Source organism: Gadus chalcogrammus, chromosome 2 (genome assembly GCF_026213295.1).
Source record: "Gadus chalcogrammus isolate NIFS_2021 chromosome 2, NIFS_Gcha_1.0, whole genome shotgun sequence".
Taxonomy (NCBI): Eukaryota; Metazoa; Chordata; class Actinopteri; order Gadiformes; family Gadidae; genus Gadus; species Gadus chalcogrammus.
This window is the reverse complement of record NC_079413.1, coordinates 14,727,139-14,748,156: the sequence shown is the minus strand read 5'-3', so window position 1 is coordinate 14,748,156 and position 21,018 is coordinate 14,727,139. Positions and strand designations below refer to the sequence as shown.

The 21,018-nt window shown below is 42.4% G+C and overlaps 1 protein-coding gene across 1 annotated transcript; it reads left to right on the top strand.

The window, feature by feature from the left end:
- The first annotated feature begins 15,257 nt into the window (after positions 1-15,257).
- hoxb1a (homeobox B1a) lies at positions 15,258-17,696 on the top strand. Its single transcript, XM_056606093.1, has 2 exons — positions 15,258-16,083; positions 17,313-17,696. The coding sequence occupies exons 1-2, from the start codon at positions 15,258-15,260 to the stop codon at positions 17,651-17,653; spliced, it is 1,167 nt and encodes a 388-aa protein (XP_056462068.1). The 3' UTR covers positions 17,654-17,696.
- The last annotated feature ends 3,322 nt before the right edge of the window (positions 17,697-21,018 follow it).

The window sequence follows — 21,018 nt, the reverse complement described above, 5'->3', positions numbered from 1 at the left end:
AGACAGGTGCCCTGGACTTAAGCACTATGGAGCGCCCGGGAACATCCTGGACAAGAGGGGGCAGAGACAGGGCAGAGAGAGAAAAAGAGAGGGGTTTGGAAACAATGGAAGCAGTGGAGATGAGGAGGGTGAGAGAGCGAGAGAGAGAGAGAGAGAGAGAGAGAGAGAGAGAGAGAGAGAGAGAGAGAGGAGGGACGGACAGCTATAGCCTTTGGGTGAATGCCCTGTAACACTGTAGGTGTTCCCTCAGCATGTCAAGTCTTTGTTGGAGCAGTAATTGATGGTCGGTCTCCCCTTCTCCTGAAGGCAGTTGTTCTGGCTGCGGTTTGGGTCCTCAAACTGGAAGCTGGAACAATTTAATCCAGCCTCCATTGTGTGGCTTTTAAAGAAGAAAGAACTGTGGCCATTTGTTTCCATGTGTTTGAATATGAATATATTCTAAGAAAACAAAATGTAAAATTTTACTTTGCGCGCCACATGAAATCACGCAAAAAATATGTTTCTCCTCACCACAAATTAAAATCGAATCACCCCAACTTCCTTGAGATCTGAGCGTTTCTGTGATTGCATCCGAGCGAACATAACGTCCTAACCGATGATAATACCACAGGGGCAACTGGACTTCTTTCAAAGCTGGCAGTAGGGGGTCCTGAAGGATCCAATCGCATTCCTTTTTTCTCTACATTACAGCCTGCCCTGATATCCTGTTTGAGTTGGAACTGTGTCACATGGCGGCACCAGTCAAAGATATGCCATGAATGTTGTTCCACGTTATCTTTTATGTAACATTAATGTGCATTGGTCCCTGCGCTTACCCCATATAACACGCTCCACATCACATCCAGTAGTCTGTGAAGCAGACAGTGGACCAGGCCAAGGCACGGAATGTATGTATGGAGCATGTTGCAATGTTGGAACGAATGAGAATCCATCATACGACGTTCCCAAATGGAACGGAAAAGGATTTATTAATGTCAGACGTTCCCCATGATAAAGTACAATATGGAAATCTACAGGATCCTTTGTTGTTGTTTCAGTCAAACCTTTCAGTATGAATCCGCTCTGTACCATTATGATGACTCAAGACAACCTCAATAATGCAACGAATTGAACTTCAACAACATTAACATCGGTCAAATCACGTTTGGTGCCCAGAGGACGGGCATTTTCTGGCCCTCACCTTGTGCGACGGCGTAAATGTGTCGGGTAGATAAAAGTCCTGGTGAGCCGACAGCCGGGGAACTCTTAAGGCTTCTTATCGGAGATGTACTCTAAATGATAGACACAAGGCCCCTCTGCCACAGAACGGGAGAGAAGCAGATAGAAATCCATTCTGTCAATCTCATTCGCTCCGCAATCAAACCCACCAGCTCCTCTTTTATCCTTGGTTTTCGAGCACCTAACTAACATAATCACTGTGGTGTTTTTTGAACGGTGATGCCAACTATGAACTCTGATCTCAACCTTTTTCTTTCTTTTTACTCTAAGGATGGTTGGAATGAACTCCATGAATATGAACCAAACAACAACAAAGACACATTGACCGTTGTTTTCTTGTTTTAAACACATGTACACCGAAATCCTTATCTGGGGGGGGTCGATTGTTGTTCTCTCCAACATGCATCTGGTCAGGGTCTTTGTGTCTTTGTGCCCGCGTCTGTGTCTCGGTATACTGCCCTTCCTGGAGCTGCTGAAGCGAGATTGTGTTAGTAAATGTTATTATGTGTCTGAGCCGCAGTGGATTAGGTTTCACTGCAGGGTTGGTGTCCACACTCCACAGTGGAATAATTGTAACAGATGCAAGCAGTCGACGGCCACCTGAATAGAAACCTTAAAACCCCTGAATATCCTCTTGCCCCTTTCTTCTGTTCATCTGACAGTGCCGACAGAGGGTCTTGCTTGGGGAATACTTTCCTCCTCATGTCTTTTTTGTTCTAGCGTGTATGCCTATGCGACTTCCATTAAAAAAAGTCGTATGCCATAATCAGCAATTTCCCAGATCATCCCTGCTTCCTTTCTTGCTTCCTTTCGTTACTCTCTCTCTCTCTCTCTCCCCCCCTCTCTCTCTCTCTCTCTCTCTCTCTCTCTCTCTCTCTCTCTCTCTCTCTCTCTCTCTCTCTCTCTCTCTCTCTCTCTCTCTAATCTCAGTATCACAAGCCATGATTTTGGGGAAAAAAGGCAGCCCCCCCCCCGGATTCCCGGAATTCTGTAATGTAACTTCCTGCTTCTAGAATCATGTGACCTCTCCGAGTGTCCCTATATTCAGGGGCTATATCCGATGACAAGGGGAGTCTCTGCCTACTTAACCATGGACAATATGAAAAGGACAGCAGCATGTCAGTCCACCTCCAAAGGCAAGGAAGCTCTTAAGCACTCGCTCCTTGGGATGTTTCCTCAAGGAGGCTTTCCCAAATGTTTTGCAGCTACAGAAATATGTAGTGATAAAGATCACTGAAATCCGCTCATATGCCTGAAAACATTTGATTTCCAATCAATAGGCAAAGCAAGGCAACTTTATTTATGTAGCACTTTTCATACACAAGGCAGACTCAAAGTGCTTCACGTATAAACATTGTCATACAATAAAATAAAATAATAGATAAGTCAAAGAAAACATAATTATGCAAGGAAATTAGACAAATAGAAAGTTAAAAAGGTATTTTAGTAATAAAATAGAAACTAAAGGAAAAGTTTAAAAAAAGCTTTTTATAACATATGAACATTTAGTAGAAGCAGCAGTTAGGGGGTTAGAAATGAATGTACATGACACGGGACAGTAAAAGGTTAATGGAGGGTTTGATTTTACCTTAAATCTTGCTAAATATGTTTTGCCATTTCAATCACTACTTCCAACTTCCTGACTGCTTCCTCTGCTGCCTTCAGTTGAGTGTATATCCTGTAATGCTAGAATAAATTGTACCGCTTATTAGGTGCATTCATACCCCTTATTAGGCTTCCCACTCACTTGGATACAGCTCCACCATTAGGAGACCAGACTACAAATAAACAACTTTGAGTAGTTCTCTCATAATATCCAGTTGTACATTTATCAAACCTTGGATAGAGTAAGTAATATGAGTTATTAATATAAAAAAATATTATTATCCCTCATAAAAATGATTTTTCACTAATCATTTCTTGAAATACCCTTTTCACTATATTAGCGTTACACATGCACAGTGGAAAAGGGGTATTTTCAGAACCTATTGTCATTGGGCTCATTGGCTCATCGTTACAATGTATCAAGTTTTCAAAAGCTTAAATACTACTCACTAAAAAACAAACATGACTTAAAATTTCTGCAATCTCTGAGAAAACATAACTACCGGTAGCTAATCACCAGAACGGCTGTGTTTTTGCTTGCAACTATTGTCATTACCAGGTCAAATGATAATACCCCAAGAAAAACAACGTACAAAACGACTACAAAGGGATGTAATAAATGGCTTCTTGGATTCATGCGACTGTAAAGCGAAAGGTCCTGTGTCGATATTTGGATACATATTTGGATACACTTATTAATACAGGACAGCCTTTTGTGGAATTAAATCACACACACATATGTTGTGCATAACAATTAACTAAATATACACTGATAAACTGTGTACAAAGTACACTGTAGAACATTTTTCATTTGTAAACATGCAGGAAGCAAGGCAATCTTTATTCCACTTTATTTCTGTACTGTTCAGGTAAGTACAACCCTCTGAGTGTTTATAGAAATCAAGTTTTGCTGTACGGGAGAATATAAAGCAAATTTATAAACAGCAGATCAGAGCCAGACCAAGAGCACTGAAATGACAAACAGAGACTGCATTTAAAGCCATATTACCGAAAAGGAACTACCCATTACAACATAAACAGCCCAAAATAATAGTATTTTATTAGAAACTGAGCTAATCTTAATGTGTGAACCTACCACATCCCCCCTTGCCTATAGTCTTCATTACATATGCGAGGTGTGGCATATCGCTATAACCAGGCTAAGTTCCTCACACACTCTAGCATGTTGACTTTAGAGACACTCTGTCATCCAAAGCACTCTGGCATCTAAACACAAACATAGGCAAAGCTGATGTTTGCATACTGATTTGCAAAAAGCACTTTTCATTGTCACACATAACTTTTGTTTTTTTAATTCAAAACATAGTATTTGCATTAACCCAAACATCTTCAATAACTGTGCCCTTCACAATTCATTTATTTTTTAAATCCATCGTAATGATTGTCGCCTTAACTAGATGGCATGTAGTGCCATCTAATTAGATGCCCTCTTATTGCCATGTAATTGATGGCAATAACTGTAACTGAATGTACAAATGTACATTCAGGGTCCAAAAATGTACTATTACATTACATCTACAGAGCTGATACGATTTACAATAAGTGTATTTAATAATGAAGATATACACCAAAGAGTGCAAGAATAATTTGATGACATACAATTGATCAAATAAGCAAGCTGCTTTCAGAGCTAAAATATAGCACAAGTTTACACATTTATATTTTTATTGGCCACTCTGATCAGATGGGTAGGGTCCTAGCTGTTCTGAATTCAATGGGGAGCTCGTTCCACCATTATGGAGCCAGGACAGTAAACAATCAAGATTTTGTTTAGCTCCAAAGAAAGTGAGGGAGTAGCAAGCCATTTGGCAGTCATAGAGCTTGGTGGACGGACCGTCTGGCTTAACCAAGTCCTGGATGTAGGATGAGCCGGAGCCCTTTGCAGCACGGTAGGCAAGTACCAGTGACTTGAGACGAATTCAAGTCACTGGTCAGTGTCACACCTTGGTTCCTTGTCGTCTGAGGAGCAAGCACCACAGAGCTGTTGATATTGAAGAAGAAGGCATGGATAGAGACCTTCCCTGGAAGGAAAGGCAGCTCGGCCCAGATTGAGTTTCAGGTGGTGTGTCGACATCCAGTGGGAGATGTCGGTCAGACATGCAGAGGTTTGTGCTTCATGGCTTTCAGACCATGAAGAAGACAGAATACGTTGTTTGTCATATGCATAGCGGCGGGGGTAGGAAACGCCAATTCAGTGAAAGATAAAACCCCAGTGACTTGGTCTACAGATGGAAGAGAATGGGACCCCGGACGGAACCCTGAGGGACCCCAGTAGTGAGACTACAAGGATCCGACACAGATTCTTTCCAGGCCACCCTGTAAGGGCGATCTTTAAGTTAGAATGTTAAGAGGGCGAGTGCACAGCCTGAGATTCACAGTTCTTGGAAGGGGAGTTGAGAATCTGTGGGTTCACTGTTTTCACTGCGTCCAGCAGAATGAGAGAGGAGAAGGGGAGGCTGTTTACTCATCACTAGAGTGGAAAAATCCACCAGCCGAGTGATTGTTTTCATTGCTAGGTCTATATGTAACCCAGAACTGTTCCATATCATCTAATCCAGCCTTTCTCAAAGTGGGTGCCGCGCCAAAAAAATACGTATTCTTTTAATTAAAAAAAAAAAAAAAAAAAAAAAAAAAAGAAATCTGACATTTCATATATGACATATATATGAATATATTGAATACATAAATACATTCTTTCTTACATATGAATGGATTAATAAAATTGTAAAGTCATTTTAGTTAAACAAATATATAAAATTAACCATAAAAATCTGTCTCACGTAACGTGACGTCCCCACCGGTGTCAGCGTGACAGCGCAGCACACAGCACATTGTTTTATAATTTAACCGCGAAAATACATTTCACAAAGAGCAAGGAAGGAACAAGCATCATGGATCGTTTTTTAAAAAGAAAAGCCCCACAAGAACCAGACATGATTGACTGTGAAATGGAGCCTCAGCCTACTACTTCATGCGAGGCTTCGTCCACCAGCTCTGAGTCTGCACCAAAGGTCGCAAAGATAGATAATGCTAAAAAGAGAACATACAACGAAAACAAGCACTATAATGGAAAAACATTCCTGCTATCTCTGCACTTCATTTGAGTTCTCCTGGTCTCAATTTGTGGGTTCTTGTATTGCCTGTGTTGCTGTATAGCTTGGGCGGTCCACCTCTTATGGTTTTATGGCATTTGTGTCTCTGATTTATTGTTTTGTGAAGCACTTTGTAAACCTGTGTTTTTAAAGGTGCTATAAAGTTGTTATTATTATTAATATTTACAGTTGTATTATGCTCTGTTCATTACTGTCCTGTCTAAATAAACAGGACATTTGCATTTACGTTTAGGCTATGCAGTGTCGTTTTTAATCATATTTTACACTGGGGTGCCTTGAGATTTTATGCACTTTTGAAAGGTGCCCTGGCTGAAAAAAGTTTGAGAAAGGCTGATCTAATCCACCACCGGTTGGTGGTAGCAGGTGTTAATTCTGGGCCCTGTTTACATTCAGGTGGCATGGAAACCTCGTTGCATAAATTCCTGAGTTCAGGACATGGTCAAACCAAGGTTAAACCACCAGACATGGGATCTCAGGGACCTATTTCCCAATTTTATTTCCCAATGCCAGCATTGGGAAATACCCTCTCCCAGGGTTCTGTTCTCTGACCTGCACTCCTTCTTATCTCTGGGTCGTGGCTGGAATTTGAAGTCCAGCTATAGCAAACATGACCATAGGTCACTGCTGACTGTGTCTCTCTCCATAACACCAACAATATGCAACATGCACAACAAAACAGGAAACACTATTTGATATGCTTGGCCAAAAAAAACATCTCTGGGAGTTTCCTAGGTACTGAGATCACCACAGTAGCTGCCACACAAAGTCCAAGATGCAGGCTTCCTTGCTCAAAAAATGATAGGATTGTTTTATTTTCATTCACAGAAATCAATGAGGACACTCAGAAACCTTAAAAGAGACATGGTATGTGGTTAAAAGTGTTATTTAAGAGTATAACTTGTTTACAGGTTGGCTCATATAGAAATCCCTATTAAAGAGTTAAGCTGATAAAGTCCCCCAAGCTATACAATCCTTGGCTGACTGCATTAAATGACTTGTAGTCAGCCTATTCATTCAATTTCAAAAGAGATTTAGCCTACATTGGTTGCAATAAAATCCAGTTATTAGCATGCATGTTATGAATCATCCTATCAATTTCTCAGGACACAATGCGATAGTTTAGGAAGATTACATAATCAAAATCAGTGAACTAAAGTAGTAAATTAATGATTATTCACTGTTATCATGATTTTGGACCATATGGGCAAATGAGGCAGGTAAAAGTATTTTAAAGGTCCCATGACATGAAAATCTCACTTTATGAGGTTTTCTAACATAAATATGAGTTCCCCTAGCCTGCCTATGGTCCCCCAGTGGCTAAAACTTGCGTTTGGTGTAAAACGAGCACTAGCTGTTCTGCTTGCCTTTGAAAAAACGGAGGCTCAAGCTCGCTGATTTGGAATGTCTTTATTTAGGACGTCATAAAGCATCTAAGCTCCTCCCCTTACTCTGCCTGGCCCGCCCAGAGACGTTGGCCCGCCAATGAGACATGACCGTGCGAGCGCCACATGCGTGTGTGTGAATACACACACTGTAATGCAAGTGTTTCTTGTCGGTTCTTTGACGTCTCTTGTATTTCCACAACAAGACTGTCGTAGGGGTTATCTGAGCCGTGGTTGAGAAGGAATTGGGGGAAAGGAACTTTGGCTTTGACTCGCTGAAGTACATGAACTGCGACATGCCGCCGGTTGCCGCGAGGCAACATCGCCCGGCAGCGGGCAGCCGGCAGCGGGCAGCCGGCAGCAGGCAGCGCGCGGTTCAGTCTACTTCAGGTTGATGTGAAAGTGGAAGAACCAGAGACGTCGCAAAACCCGACAAAGTCGTTTGTGATTCATAATATCATCTGGAGGCGCACACAGCTTTTGGCCGTGATAATATGTATTATATGATATAGATATCTATGTATTATATGATATTATTTAGATATAGAGCTCCAGGACTGTAACGCAAGTGTTGTACACTTTAAACAGATCCACTAATCCACTGTAAACAGAGCGCATGGTACCGTGGCTGCAAGCTGCTCAGGGCCACACCCCCACCCTCCTCCATGACCGCCTCGCTCCTCCTCATTTGCATTATAGCTACAGACACCAAAACAGCGCATTTGGGGGAAGCTCAATGTGCGACTGGCTCGGAGTGGCTGTAACTCTGCACCACGGCTGAATTTCGGGAACGTCTTTGAATACTGTGTTAGTTGCCCACTAATACCTATATTAAAGAATACATAAAATAGCATGTCATGGGACCTTTAAGGATTGGTCTGATTTTGGATCATATTCGGCCACCAGGTGGAATCGGGTCGGAGTTGCACACGATTAGATTCGAATTACCATACGTTTGAAAGAGCCCTGATCTTGTTGGCGGGGTGTTCCCCTTAACAGCGGATTACACAGGCTTTGGTGATATCGGCCGAGCGATCATAGAACAGCAGCACTAATCCTCGAGTAACATTTACATCAGAATAAAGGCCATTGGAAAGATAAAGGAAGGCTTTATGTCAAGCTACTTGGCCAGCAGCTCCTGTGTTTATTGTCTTTCGTTTGTTTAACGACACATTTTGCGTTGCAACTTTTGCGAAATTGCAGCGTCTTCGGGATAAACAGGCCGCAAATTCCAATTATTGTATGTATTGGACATCTGGAATTCCAACCCGGTATCACGCCAAAGCGTGAAATAGATACGTTGGTCCACCTCGCAAGACGTGTTTAGCGTCACGCTTTGCCTGACCAAAGCGTGAGGAGTAGACGCTTTCTTCCGCTCATCTAAATTAATGGAGGAATAGCACCAACAGGGGGCGCGACGTTCTCCCAGCATTTGGTGAAATTGTTACGTAGCCTATTGATCTTTATTCTCTGAATGGGAAATGCAATATCTTAGGACAGATACACCATTAAACATGTTTCTAATGAAATTTCTAGCGAGAAATATATTTCTTCCTTGCATAATCTTCAGTACGTTTTTTTTTTGTTTTTTTTATTTAAGTCTTTTTATTGAATATGGTTAAAATAAATAAATAAAATAATACAAACAAAAACAATTGAGCAGTAAAAAAGGAAATAAATAAATAATAAAACAAACAAATGGGATCCTCAGGATCCTAAGCAACAATTACATAACACAAATAACATAGTTCATGTTCAAGTGAATGTGTATGATCTTTATTTATCTTTATCTGAATGGGAAATTCAATATTTTAGGACCGATTCACCATTAAACGTGTTTCTAATGACATTTCTAGCGAGAAATATAATTTGTACTTGCATAATCTTCATTCAGTGATGTGTCTGATCTTTAGTTTTATAGTTAGTAGGACGATTCTTATCGGCTCGCTCACATGTTTCAACGACGTCAGGTTGCTAGGGACGCTGCTTTCGCTAAACTAGCAGCTCACGTGTTTTCTGCGGTTGTGTTATTAAACCGTTACTTTATGTAACTTTTAATGATATCATCTTGTTAGAAACACGTATATCTGAGAGCCAACCCACTCGCGAAAAGCATACGTTGACAGTGTACGGTTTCGTGAACACTCGATTGCGTCGCATTTCAACATAAAATAGCGTGTTATACCTACAGTATCCGCGCGTAGCGCTGTGCAGGCGCCTGAAGAAAGCACAACCAACAAGGTTATAAAATACATAAATTCCTGGTTATATACAATGCATAAATTAAATTATTTGGAAACTTCCCATCGCTGCCAGTACGGGGAAGGTGACTGTGATGCAGGGTTGCAATCACGGGTTGTTTTAAAAACGGAGTCGCGGGTGTAAACCTCAAAGGCGCGGGTTTTCTTGGCTACTTTCAAAACCCACCGCAGAAACAGTTGGGGTGTAATATGCAGTGGCGGCTGGTGAATTTTATTTTGGGGGGGGCTCAAAGATTGTAAACCCTAGGGGGGTCTGGGGGCATCCTTCCCCTGAAGATTTTTTTGTGATTTTCACATACAAACAAAGCATTCTGGTGCATTCTGACAAAATAATTAGGACAAAAGAGACCATTTCTTTACAAAGACGAATGGAGCTGGGGAACTAAATTTTAACTTAATTTATTTGCCTTGTAGAATTCAGCAAGATTAAAAGTGCAAATACATCAATAATAATTGGGAATTATACACGAGAGAATGTGATTCTAAAATGTGTGAGTTACGGCCAATCTATTGTGTTGGTAACTTCAATCATAAATCTACAGTCAAGTATGCATTTAGACAAATACGATAAAATACCAACATAATATGTGCAACCTTTTATGTGTGGTTGTTTGTGAGGGCCGCTGTAACCCAGTGTCCCATCCTCACGGGAAGGGGGGGTGGGAGAGAGAGAGAGAGAGACAGAGACAGAGAGAGAGAGAGAGAGAGTGAGTGAGAGAGAGAGAGAGAGAGAGAGAGAGAGAGAGAGAGAGAGAGAGAGAGACTACATTAGACGTGTTCGCACTGTAACGACTGCCAACTGCACTGCTTTAATCACAAACATTGAAAAAAAATCAGTTTTTCTTTACCTGCTCGTTGTGTCTCTGTACGGAGATGCAGTGGCCGTCATGACAGGCAATATTTACTTTGCCCAACATTGAAAGCTTCACAGTTTCCAATGTGAGTTGCACTGCATTCATGTTTCTTTATTTTACAGGACATATTTTTTAAATCCACAACCCCTTGTTGGGTCCAAGCTGTGTCTCCTCGGAACAGCACGCAAGGGAAACAGAAGAGAGCGCTCCTAGCTAAGCTAGCCGTTAGCCAGTCTTTCCTTTCGAACAAAGAGGTGCAAAATGAACGATTTTGTCGTGTGTCCTTTTGTTTTATCTGAACATCGTTTGGCCGATGTGCCCCCAGTCTCTTTATTTCTTTTTTTTCTCTAAAGACAAGAAGCTTGCAACCCTGCATCACCGTCACCTTCCCCGTACTGGTAGCGATGGGAAGTTTCCAAATAATTATAATTTATGTATTGTACATAACCAGGAATTTATGTATTTTATAACCTTGTTGGTTGCGCTTTCTTCAGACGCCTCCACAGCGCTACGAGCGGATACTGTGGGTAGGCTATAACACGCTATTTTATGTTGAAATGCGACGTAGTCCAGTGTTCACGAAAACGTACACTGTTAACGTATGCTTTTGGCGACTGGGTTGGCTCTCAGATATACGTGTTTCTAACAAGATGATATCATTAAAAGTTACATAAAGTAATGGTTTAATAACACAACCGCAGAAAACACGTGAGCTGCTAGTTTAGCGAAAGCAGCGTCCCTAGCAACCTGACGTCGTTGAAACATGCGAGCGAGCCGATAAAATCGTCCTAATAACTATAAAACTAAAGATCAGACACAATCACTGACTGAAGATTATGCAAGTAAAAAGTAAATGTCTCGCTAGAAATGTCATTAGAAACACGTTTAATGGTGAATCTGTCCTAAAATATTGCATTTCCCATTCCGATAAAGATTAATAAAGATCATACACATTCACTTACTGAAGATTATGCAAAGAAAAAGTATATTTCTCGCTAGAAATGTCATTAGAAACACGTTTAATGGTGTATCTGTCCTAAGATATTGCATTTCCCATTCAGATAAGAAAGATTAATATAGGCTACGTAACAATTTCACCAAATGCTGGGAGAACGTCGCGCCCCCTGTTGGTGCTATTCCTCCATTCGTTTAAATGAGCGGAAGAAAGCGTCTACTCCTCACGCTTTGGTCAGGCAAAGCGTGACACTGAACACGTGGCCTATTTAAATAAACAATAATAGTTTCATGTTAGAATCGTTCATGCCTTTCCAGGTCATATTTTTGCAAGATTAGATACAAGTAAAATGTCAGCAAAGCAGACAAACTGGTTTGTGTCCATTCGATAGTTTTTGGTGTTGACACAGGCCTATGGTTTAACGTATTAACTAGCGTTATTATTATGAATACATAGGCCTAGATCTCAAATTATCAAATTATTACAAACTGGTTTGTGTCCATTCGATTACTTTTGGTGTTGACACAGGCCTATGGTTTAACGTATTAACTAGTGTTATTATTATGAATACATAGGCCTATATAAGATCTCAAATTTTCAAAGTTATTAGTAGCTTATAGGCTATTATCATCATCAATTGGAGGGTGAGTAGGCTAGTAGTTGGCTTTTTATTTGTTAGTGTTATTCTTTTATGCCTCATCAAAAACATTGAAATATATATCAGAATACATCCCACAGACATGTCTAACAGAGGATTGCGTGCTCTGTGATGCGGTCTTTGTCGTCCGGTGCCAATAATCGATAGTTTTGTGTGGTGGTGAAGTGGCATTGCGGTTGTGAGCTTGTTAAGCGACATTTGAGAGAAGTCAAGAAATCTGAGAGCCTGGAGTGGTATAGGCCTACTCAGTCAGATAGCAGAGATAGTCGGGGTGAATGAGGAGTCAGAGATAGCGATAGACAGGGTAAACATCCAAGCGGTAGATCTGAACTTTTGGCCCCGCACTCGGCCTCCCTGCGCCGTTCTCTGGCCCCACTCCCAACACCAAGCCTACAAATGACCAATAAGGATCCTTATTGAAGTCGATTTGTGGACCGACACTTTTTATTAGTTGGCATTTTTCGTTCGGATCCAGATTCGTACCCTCGTGTTAATGTAGGCTAATGGTCTCGTAGATGACAAAGAAACTACTGGAGGGGGTCGGTGGGCGGATTTTAGTGGTTCCCCTGACGTTTCGTCTTGTACCAACTAGTTCAACACTTGGGTCTTACCGCCTCTCTCGTCCCCTTCGGTTAGGTCTGCTCTCTTGTATTCGTCAGTCTGCGTGGGCAGCTTCATGAAGCGATGGACAAACTCTTGTCTCCATTGTGACCATCATTAATAATTAGCCTTCGACTTCCCTTGTACTGCATTCCACCTTGTCGTTGTCCACCCACGGCCCTTGTCGAAAATGACCCTATAGAGTCTAGACTGAGCCAGGAGGCCAGTACATCTATCATTATATTTCGTTGGCGAGCGGTCCGCTGTCAGTATTGCGTGTTTGCTTACTCCTGTTTTGATTGTTTTTCAGGATTTGTGTTTTTTCCCCTTCTTCTGATTATAGCACCTACACCTGCAATCATTATTAATTGATTTTTCGTTTTAAGTCGTTTAAATTAACGATTATCTAACGAATTTAAAGCCCTGATCTGTTGGGGTTTGCGAGGACTAGTTTCATGGAGGCCTGTCTTACGTAACTTCGTTTCTGTAACAAATCGGCTCATTAATTCAATTAAACTCCCCCTCTCAATTGTTTCTCTGCCTCGCACTTTGCTCACACAAACACACCCACCGACCCACACACTCAAACACACATATTCAACACATGCACATATGAAAAAACGTTGTTTACTCCATTGTCAATCCGATTGTTGAACATAAAGTGATTTCCACAACTCCCACATGATGATACAACTTTGATCACCACAAATCTAATTCTATAGGGATCTTTTTACAAAAACATTTCCATATCATTATAAAAGTTAATTCGATTAATGTCTTGGCCTAACGCAATTTATAAACAGGCGTTTGCTTCCAGTGCTGCAATGCGTTGCATCAGTTCCATCACTGTGTTCATCATCACATCGTCAGGCAAGACGTGTAGGTCCGCTGGAAACCCACAAGTATGACATAAGTGGCCCAATATACACGGCCAAAAAGAAGAGGAAACATATCCTCATTGTATTACTGTTTTTCTCAGGTCATTCCACAATAGGGACCGTAAGCACAACAGATGCGCCTCCGGCCCAACACAGGGGACAGTCAGGGGAGTCAGATGTGAGTCCGATGGACACTGATGGATTAAAATAGGCTGAGAGCAGGGCAGCTGCTGCTCACTCGAATGCTCTGCTATCGTGGCCTATACAGTAGACGAATAGACGAGAGTGTCCAAGCTGGGGCAACTACATTTAGGCTCTGACGTATCAGAACGTACAAGCATATTATTACAGCTCTCTCTCTCTCTCCCTCTCGTTTTCCATCTATATATGTCCCTCTCTTTCTTTCTCGGGTGGATTCCTCTTATTCTATCTCTCTCACTCCCCCCCCTCTATCTCTCTCTCTCTCTCTCTCTCTCTCTCTCTCTCTCTCTCTCTCTCTCTCTCTCTCTCTCTCTCTCTCTCTCTCTCTCTCTCTCTCTCTCTATGCTTTTCATCATTGAGCGCGAGGAAATTCGGATGGAGGTTAAGAGCCAGAAGGCGAAGTATTATTCTTGCTTAAGGCCAATTCCTTCTCTCTCTCTCTCTCTCTCTCTCTCTCTCTCTCTCTCTCTCTCTCTCTCTCTCTCTCTCTCTCTCTCTCTCTCTCTCTCTCGCTCGATCTCGCTCTCTCCCCCTCTCTCATTCGCCTCTTTTTCAGAGCCGGTTTGACAGATTCGTGCGGATATCAGATTGATGGGCCGTTTTGATTGAAGTCTCTTTGTCGCAGTAATGTCAAGGCTGGTGATGGATGGGGATTTGGAACCGACAGGCCGGCCCGCACCTCGTCAACCCCTCCTCCTCCCCCCTACCCCCACCCCTCTATCCCCCCCCCCCCCCCCCCCACTGACAAACTTTTGGCCCGGTCACAATACTGGTCAATGTGACGAGGCGTCGGTCACGTGACCCGCGGCAGAGGTAAGCAAAGTGTCACAGTAGATCGGCGAGAAGGACAGAGAAAGAGACAAGCCGCAGGACACGATGAAGACAAGGGAGGAATGAGTTTGCCATTTTAACCATTGGATTTTGTTGGAGAGGAACAACCAAATGAGAGAAGATATCTGATGAAAGAGAGAAAGTGCCGATCGTTCCAGAGAGGTGACTCCGCTGTGATTTTTCATATTCACTCGATCACTCCTCTCTTCTCGCGCTGTCTACTGTGAAGGACGAGAGAAAGAGAGAGAGAAAGCGAAAGAGAGAGAGAGAGAGAGAGAGAGAGAGAGAGAGAGAGAGAGAGAGAGAGAGAGAGAGAGAGAGAGAGAGAGAGAGAGAGAGAGAGAGAGAGAGAGAGAGAGAGAGAGAGAGAGAGAGAGAGGGCGGTTGGACAAGGGCGCACGAGAGGAGGTGTGGGAATCCCCCATTTGGAGAGATTACAGGTTGAATTTGAGGCCTTCCACCCCCAAACACATTCAGACAAAGGCACACACTAACACATCTAACACAAGCCAGACAATTCAATATTTAACAGTGCCTTTGGTTGTTTAAAATCGTATCCATATTCACGGGTGGTCCTTTATTTTTCCAACGTTGTTTTTTTGAACGTGGCGTAATTTGAAGGGCTTTTATCCTTCGTGTTGGCACATCATCGTATGATACATTGCATGGACAAATCCAACATGAACTCGTTTCTGGAATATACTATTTGTAACCGACCGGGAGCAGGCACATATTCCACACCAAAATCCGGATACCACTCTCATCCACACCACCACCACCACCACCATCAGGGGTTCCCGGTCACCAGCGGTGCGTTCCATTTGGGGCCTAATGGCTCCTCAACGACGATTAACGGGCCATCTGACGAGGACACCGGCGGCGCAAACTTCACCAGCGACGTGCGACTGTACGCGGGCCCGGGCGCAGTCGGTGGAGGAGCGCCTGAGAGTTCCGGAGTCACCGCGGGTCACCATTCCCATTCCCATAACAGCTATCATCATCCGCATTTGCACCAAGCGCAGACGATGCCAAACGCAATGGGACTGTCACAGTACAACACCACGGGAAACGTTGGGAATAACGGCGCATATGTGGCGGTGCAGAATTGCGCCAACAACGCGGACTACACGGGGGCCTCGGGACACGTGAACACAACGCACTCCAGCGGGGTCCATTCTCAGTATTTCATCGATGATTCATCGATGTCGGCCACCTACTATCATCAATCAACGTTCGCCAGCACGACACCCAGCCAGGCTCCCAGCTACGGGGCACTTGCCGGGGCATACTGCGGTGGGCCCCAGGGAAACCTGCCCGCGGCCCAGTACCCACAGCACCTCGGCGGGAGCGTGGAGGGCCCCGGATACGTGGGTCTTCCTCACGGGGGTGGCTACGCTGACCTGACCGTCTCCCTGCAGGAGAGAGAGAGGGTGGACGAGGAGAACCAGGCCGCGCAGGGGAAGACCTTCGACTGGATGAAGGTGAAGCGGAACCCGCCTAAAACAGGTGAGGTAATAGAAGAGCAATATGAAGGCAATTTTGATTCGAAATAATAAAAACTATTGTGTAAAATGCACAAACAACATATTTGGATGAACTATAATTGTAACAACGTTTACAGTAATACTTCGTCTAATGCTGATGGTCCTAATTATGTTTTAACAGGACCGTGTGAACTCAATAGAATCAATCTGGTCTTGAGTCCTTAATGGTTCTCTAGGCCTTTGTGTTCGCGCAAAGGGAGGACTAAACACTTTGTTGGACTTTAGGAAAGCTAGAATAGCCGAGATGTTGATTAAAAGTTTTTCGTATTTTGGTTTTCTGTATTTAGAAACATTTGAATTTCCTAGTGCAAATCGCTCCATGGTAAAACATCACACAGATACAACAAAAGATGACAGTGTTAATATGATACTTTCATAGTTTGGGAATGCTTTATTCGTTGTTGTTTTCTGAAATGAAACACTGATACATTAAACTTAATACATTAAAGGCATACATTTATTGGCCCATGCAGTTTCAATATGGATAAATAAATAATTAGATAAGCAGTTCATTAAGGGAGACCTGCACGTGCGCTATCTCTCCCCCTCTCTCACGCCCATTGATTCTGCGTCAGTATTTTTTAAATAGGCTGGTTGCAGAAGAGATAATCTTATGTCTGGTTCGGTCATTTTTCTGTATTCTGACGTCCGGCATGTTTTGGGGTTAGCCCTCCTACTCCTCATCATCATCATCATCATCATCATCATCATCTCTCCATCTCCTGCCCCTTTCTCTACCCATCATCCCTCGCTCTCACTTTCTCTTCCTGACTCTAATGCATCTCGCAGACAACACTTTCCTATGCCGTGAGAACTGTGCTGCTCGGTTATCTTTAAAGCAACATTCCTCCATCCATTCCTCCACCACTCTTTCTATTTTACATCATGGGGCAGTTCTCCCACAATAACAAACATTCAATTGACCAGGACTTTATATCATATTATGTTCTACTCCATTCCGTGCAGATATAGTATATTAAGTATCCTCGTTGTGCATGATAAGACATTTGGTTAATGTTTTCGAATTATATGTCATTAACAGTCTTGGTGTCTTTCTTGCCCCCCTCTCTCTCTCTCTCTCTCTCTCTCTCTCTCTCTCTCTCTCTCTCTCTCTCTCTCTCTCTCTCTCTCTCTCTCTCTCTCTCTCTCTCTCTCCCCTCTCTCTGACCCAACGGACCACTTGATCACCAGTCAAAGCGTCAGACTATGGCCTCGCGGCTGCCCACAACGTCATCCGAACCAACTTCTCCACCAAGCAGCTGACGGAGCTGGAGAAGGAGTTCCACTTCAGCAAGTACCTCACGCGGGCTCGGCGCGTGGAGATCGCCGCCACGCTGGACCTCAACGAGACGCAGGTGAAGATCTGGTTCCAGAACCGGCGCATGAAGCAGAAGAAGCGGGAACGAGAGGGCGGCCTCGGGCCCGCCTCCTTGTTAAGTGGCCCCGGTTCCAATAAGGAGCAAGAGGACACCCATTCGGATAACTCCGCGTCTACGTCCCCTGGTGCGTCGCCATGCTCGGAGACGTCGTAACGGACGCACGGCCCCTGTATGCCCCATGTGCCCAAAACCGACCACGAATTTGCCCCGCGTTCTGTCACTGCTGTCTGAGCCCACCGGTTTGTTTTTTATGATTTGTATATAGGCCTGGATGGAAAGGCTTGCCGCAGATTGTAGCAGATAATAGCTATATGATTGTCATACACCATTGCATTCCAGTGCTAGTAGGATATAAAAAAAACGGAGAGACATTTCCCTAGTTAAAAAACTGAAGGTTTGAAAGAAGGCGATACGTGATGGACGACTTTTCTGTGTTAGTTTTCCACTGCCTCATATCTCAAAAAAAGAGATTGACTACAAAAAACTTTTGTCTTAATTGCGCCATGTGGAAAAGGGAAAAGGGAAAAGATGACAGTGTTGTTTTTCAATATGAGTTGCTTGGATGCAGCTTTGGATAAGCAGGGTAATTACGTCGTAAGGACGGGCACTTTGACACGACATTCGAACGAACATAAACAGGGAGCCTGTTAATGGCAGGACACGATACATATATGTAGGCCTATTTCATGACATTTTCTGAAGATCTTTTTTGATGATTTAATTTTTCGGTCACCAAGGTAACTTTTATAAATCTATTTTGCGAATCTATTTGTATGTGTCTGGCGTTTGCACTACTACCACGAGGGATGGCTTGAGCTGTGTCGTTTAATTATATATTTTTATATAGGAATAATGACAAAATAATTGTCCAAACATTATCCAACAGTCATTCAATTTGCATTCACTTCTATAAAAAGCTATAGAAGAAAATAAACGGGTTCACTTTTCAAGGCATAAAGGGCCAAACATTGTACATCACGTGACTTATTACGTTTAATTAAATTGTCCAATGGTAGAGACGTGTGGGTCTATCATGAACATGGTACTATGTTGGACCAGTGGCATGTGGAAATCAGATAGAAAACATGAAACTACAATCAAAGTGCAGTATTTATAACAACAGCGGACCAGAGATCGTTTCTGTCAAGGTCAAATTTTTCTTTTCTTATGTCCGTATTGGGCTTTTCAGGGTAGGTAGGAGGCGGGCCGTTTGCAGCAGCTACGTTTTATTAGTTAATGCGAGCCTGGTTGCTTTGAAACAATTTATAATGATTCTGATGATTTTTTTGTGTTACTTCAATCTACCTCAATAAATGATCCGGTCTGGATTCCCTTGTGCTATTGTATCTGATTTGTTGGGTTACTGTACCATCAGCAGAATGGCCGACATGTTTGTAAAGACTATCGCACTGTGCTGCATTGCAAGGCCCTCGTATTGTGAAGCAATAACAAAATTCAATTTAGAGCTATACTCTCCTCGATCAATACGTTACCCGCACCATCTCTCTCTCTCTCTCTCTCTCTCTCTCTCTCTCTCTCTCTCTCTCTCTCTCTCTCTCTCTCTCTCTCTCTCTCTCCTCTCTCTCTCTCTCTCTCTCTCTCTCTCTCTCTCTCTCTCTCTCTCTCTCTCTCTCTCTCTCTCTCTCTCTCTCTCTCTCTCTCTCTCTCTCTCTCTATTCGACTTGCATTGACATACGGCTACATACATTTCAATGGCGGTCAAGCCTGCTATATGCTACCCTTTGGTTGACCCCCCCCCCCACACACACACACACACACACACACAGTGCTACAGGGCTGTAACTTGTCCTTTGCTCTCCCCCTCACGCTGCGCGAGGTGTGGAATGTTGCGGGGCTTACCGGGTGGCTCACGCTGACCTTTTTACCTTTGAAGAGCCTCTGGGATATCTAAACATGTAAACACACTCACCCTCTTCTCCTCGTCCAACCTTTCGAAAACCCCATCGTTTCTGCAGCATCATCTCTGTTTCATTATCTCAAGAATAAATTAATTTCAAACCGCGTTGCTGTCCCCCAAAAAACGAGAAAAGGAAATAATTACTTTAGACTAATTTACTTAAAAAAAAGATCTGCCATAATGTAGGCCGATACTTTAGAAGGACAATGTATATATATGGTATAGGCTACTCCTGTTATAGTTGGATATCTCTTTAAGAAAAAGTTTACAAACGATATAGGATAAATAGTTGTTGGGGTGTTAAACGGCCTTAAACTTAAGCTACATTAATTAGCACACGTGGTGATAAAAAGAATCTCTGATTATACGACTCCACGTTCATTTTTGTGATATAAACTTCAATCCCAATAGGGGCCCACACTGCTGTATTTTGGGCCGCGATTCATGGTTTAAACCCCCACTGAGACGACGCTCCATGGTGACAAGCTCAGTCAATTTCTCATCAACGGCACTATAGTCCAAATAAACATTTTCACTTGCATTTCCCCGCCCCACTTTTTCTCTCTCTCTCTCACAAAACCACAAACGCAAACGCAATAGCAAACACAATGCAAAGTTGTAGGCTCCTATGTTGATGTGCGCGGCCATCTGGTTTGGAGCACGCTCGAGCGTGTAGGCATAGTTTGCTCCCAAAATCTAGAATTACAACAACAGAAAGAGTGGATTCAGAAATGTGTAAGCCTGCTTTAAAAAAGTTTAAATTTGTTTAACAGCACATCTAAAATGCCAAATGGCTAAAGTTTATGAACATTACGTATTTACACATAATGATTCGTGCTTTTCTTTCTCGACATTTATTCTTGACAATTGTGAAGTCAAATCCATCACCATTGTATTAGGTTGTCTCTTTTCTACCGTTTCACATCAGTTAACTCGGGACCTGTAATGATACACAATGTGCCCTCACAATTTTCATCAAATACCAACAGAAATGTATGTATTTTATTAAATGTTATTTATGAATCACAATAATATCATATTTATTGCTGGAGTTTTTAACCATTATTTAGAACCAATGTAGTGAGATATTAAAGAGGATATACATCAGATTGTGAATGTTGTTTAGAATTTAGAACCGTTTGGAATGAGCACCACAATGTTGTTCTGTAATCTTAACAGTTTTAATACGTCTACGATTAGGCACACACCACTCCGTTATATCTCGTATTGGTTATAGAGTCAGACAATTCAACTATCACAATGGGATGGCATTTCGGAAATGTTTGAAATAATTTATAAATACATTAGACTCAAATAAAAGTTAAATAATGTAAGTATAAAGTAATATACTTTTCAATTTATTTAGTAAATGTTCCATTATCTAATATCTTATTTTATCCTATATTTAAATAAGGACTTTACTTGTAAACACACATAAGAAAGACAGGACTGCTTTATCCATACAATATTAGTGTAACTCATTACAAGCCAACATGAATTCAAATATTAAGCCATATCATCAGAGAACACAATTCTCTTTTTATATAATATTCATGAGAGAAAGAACATAACACATAACATAACATGGGAAAACATTGCC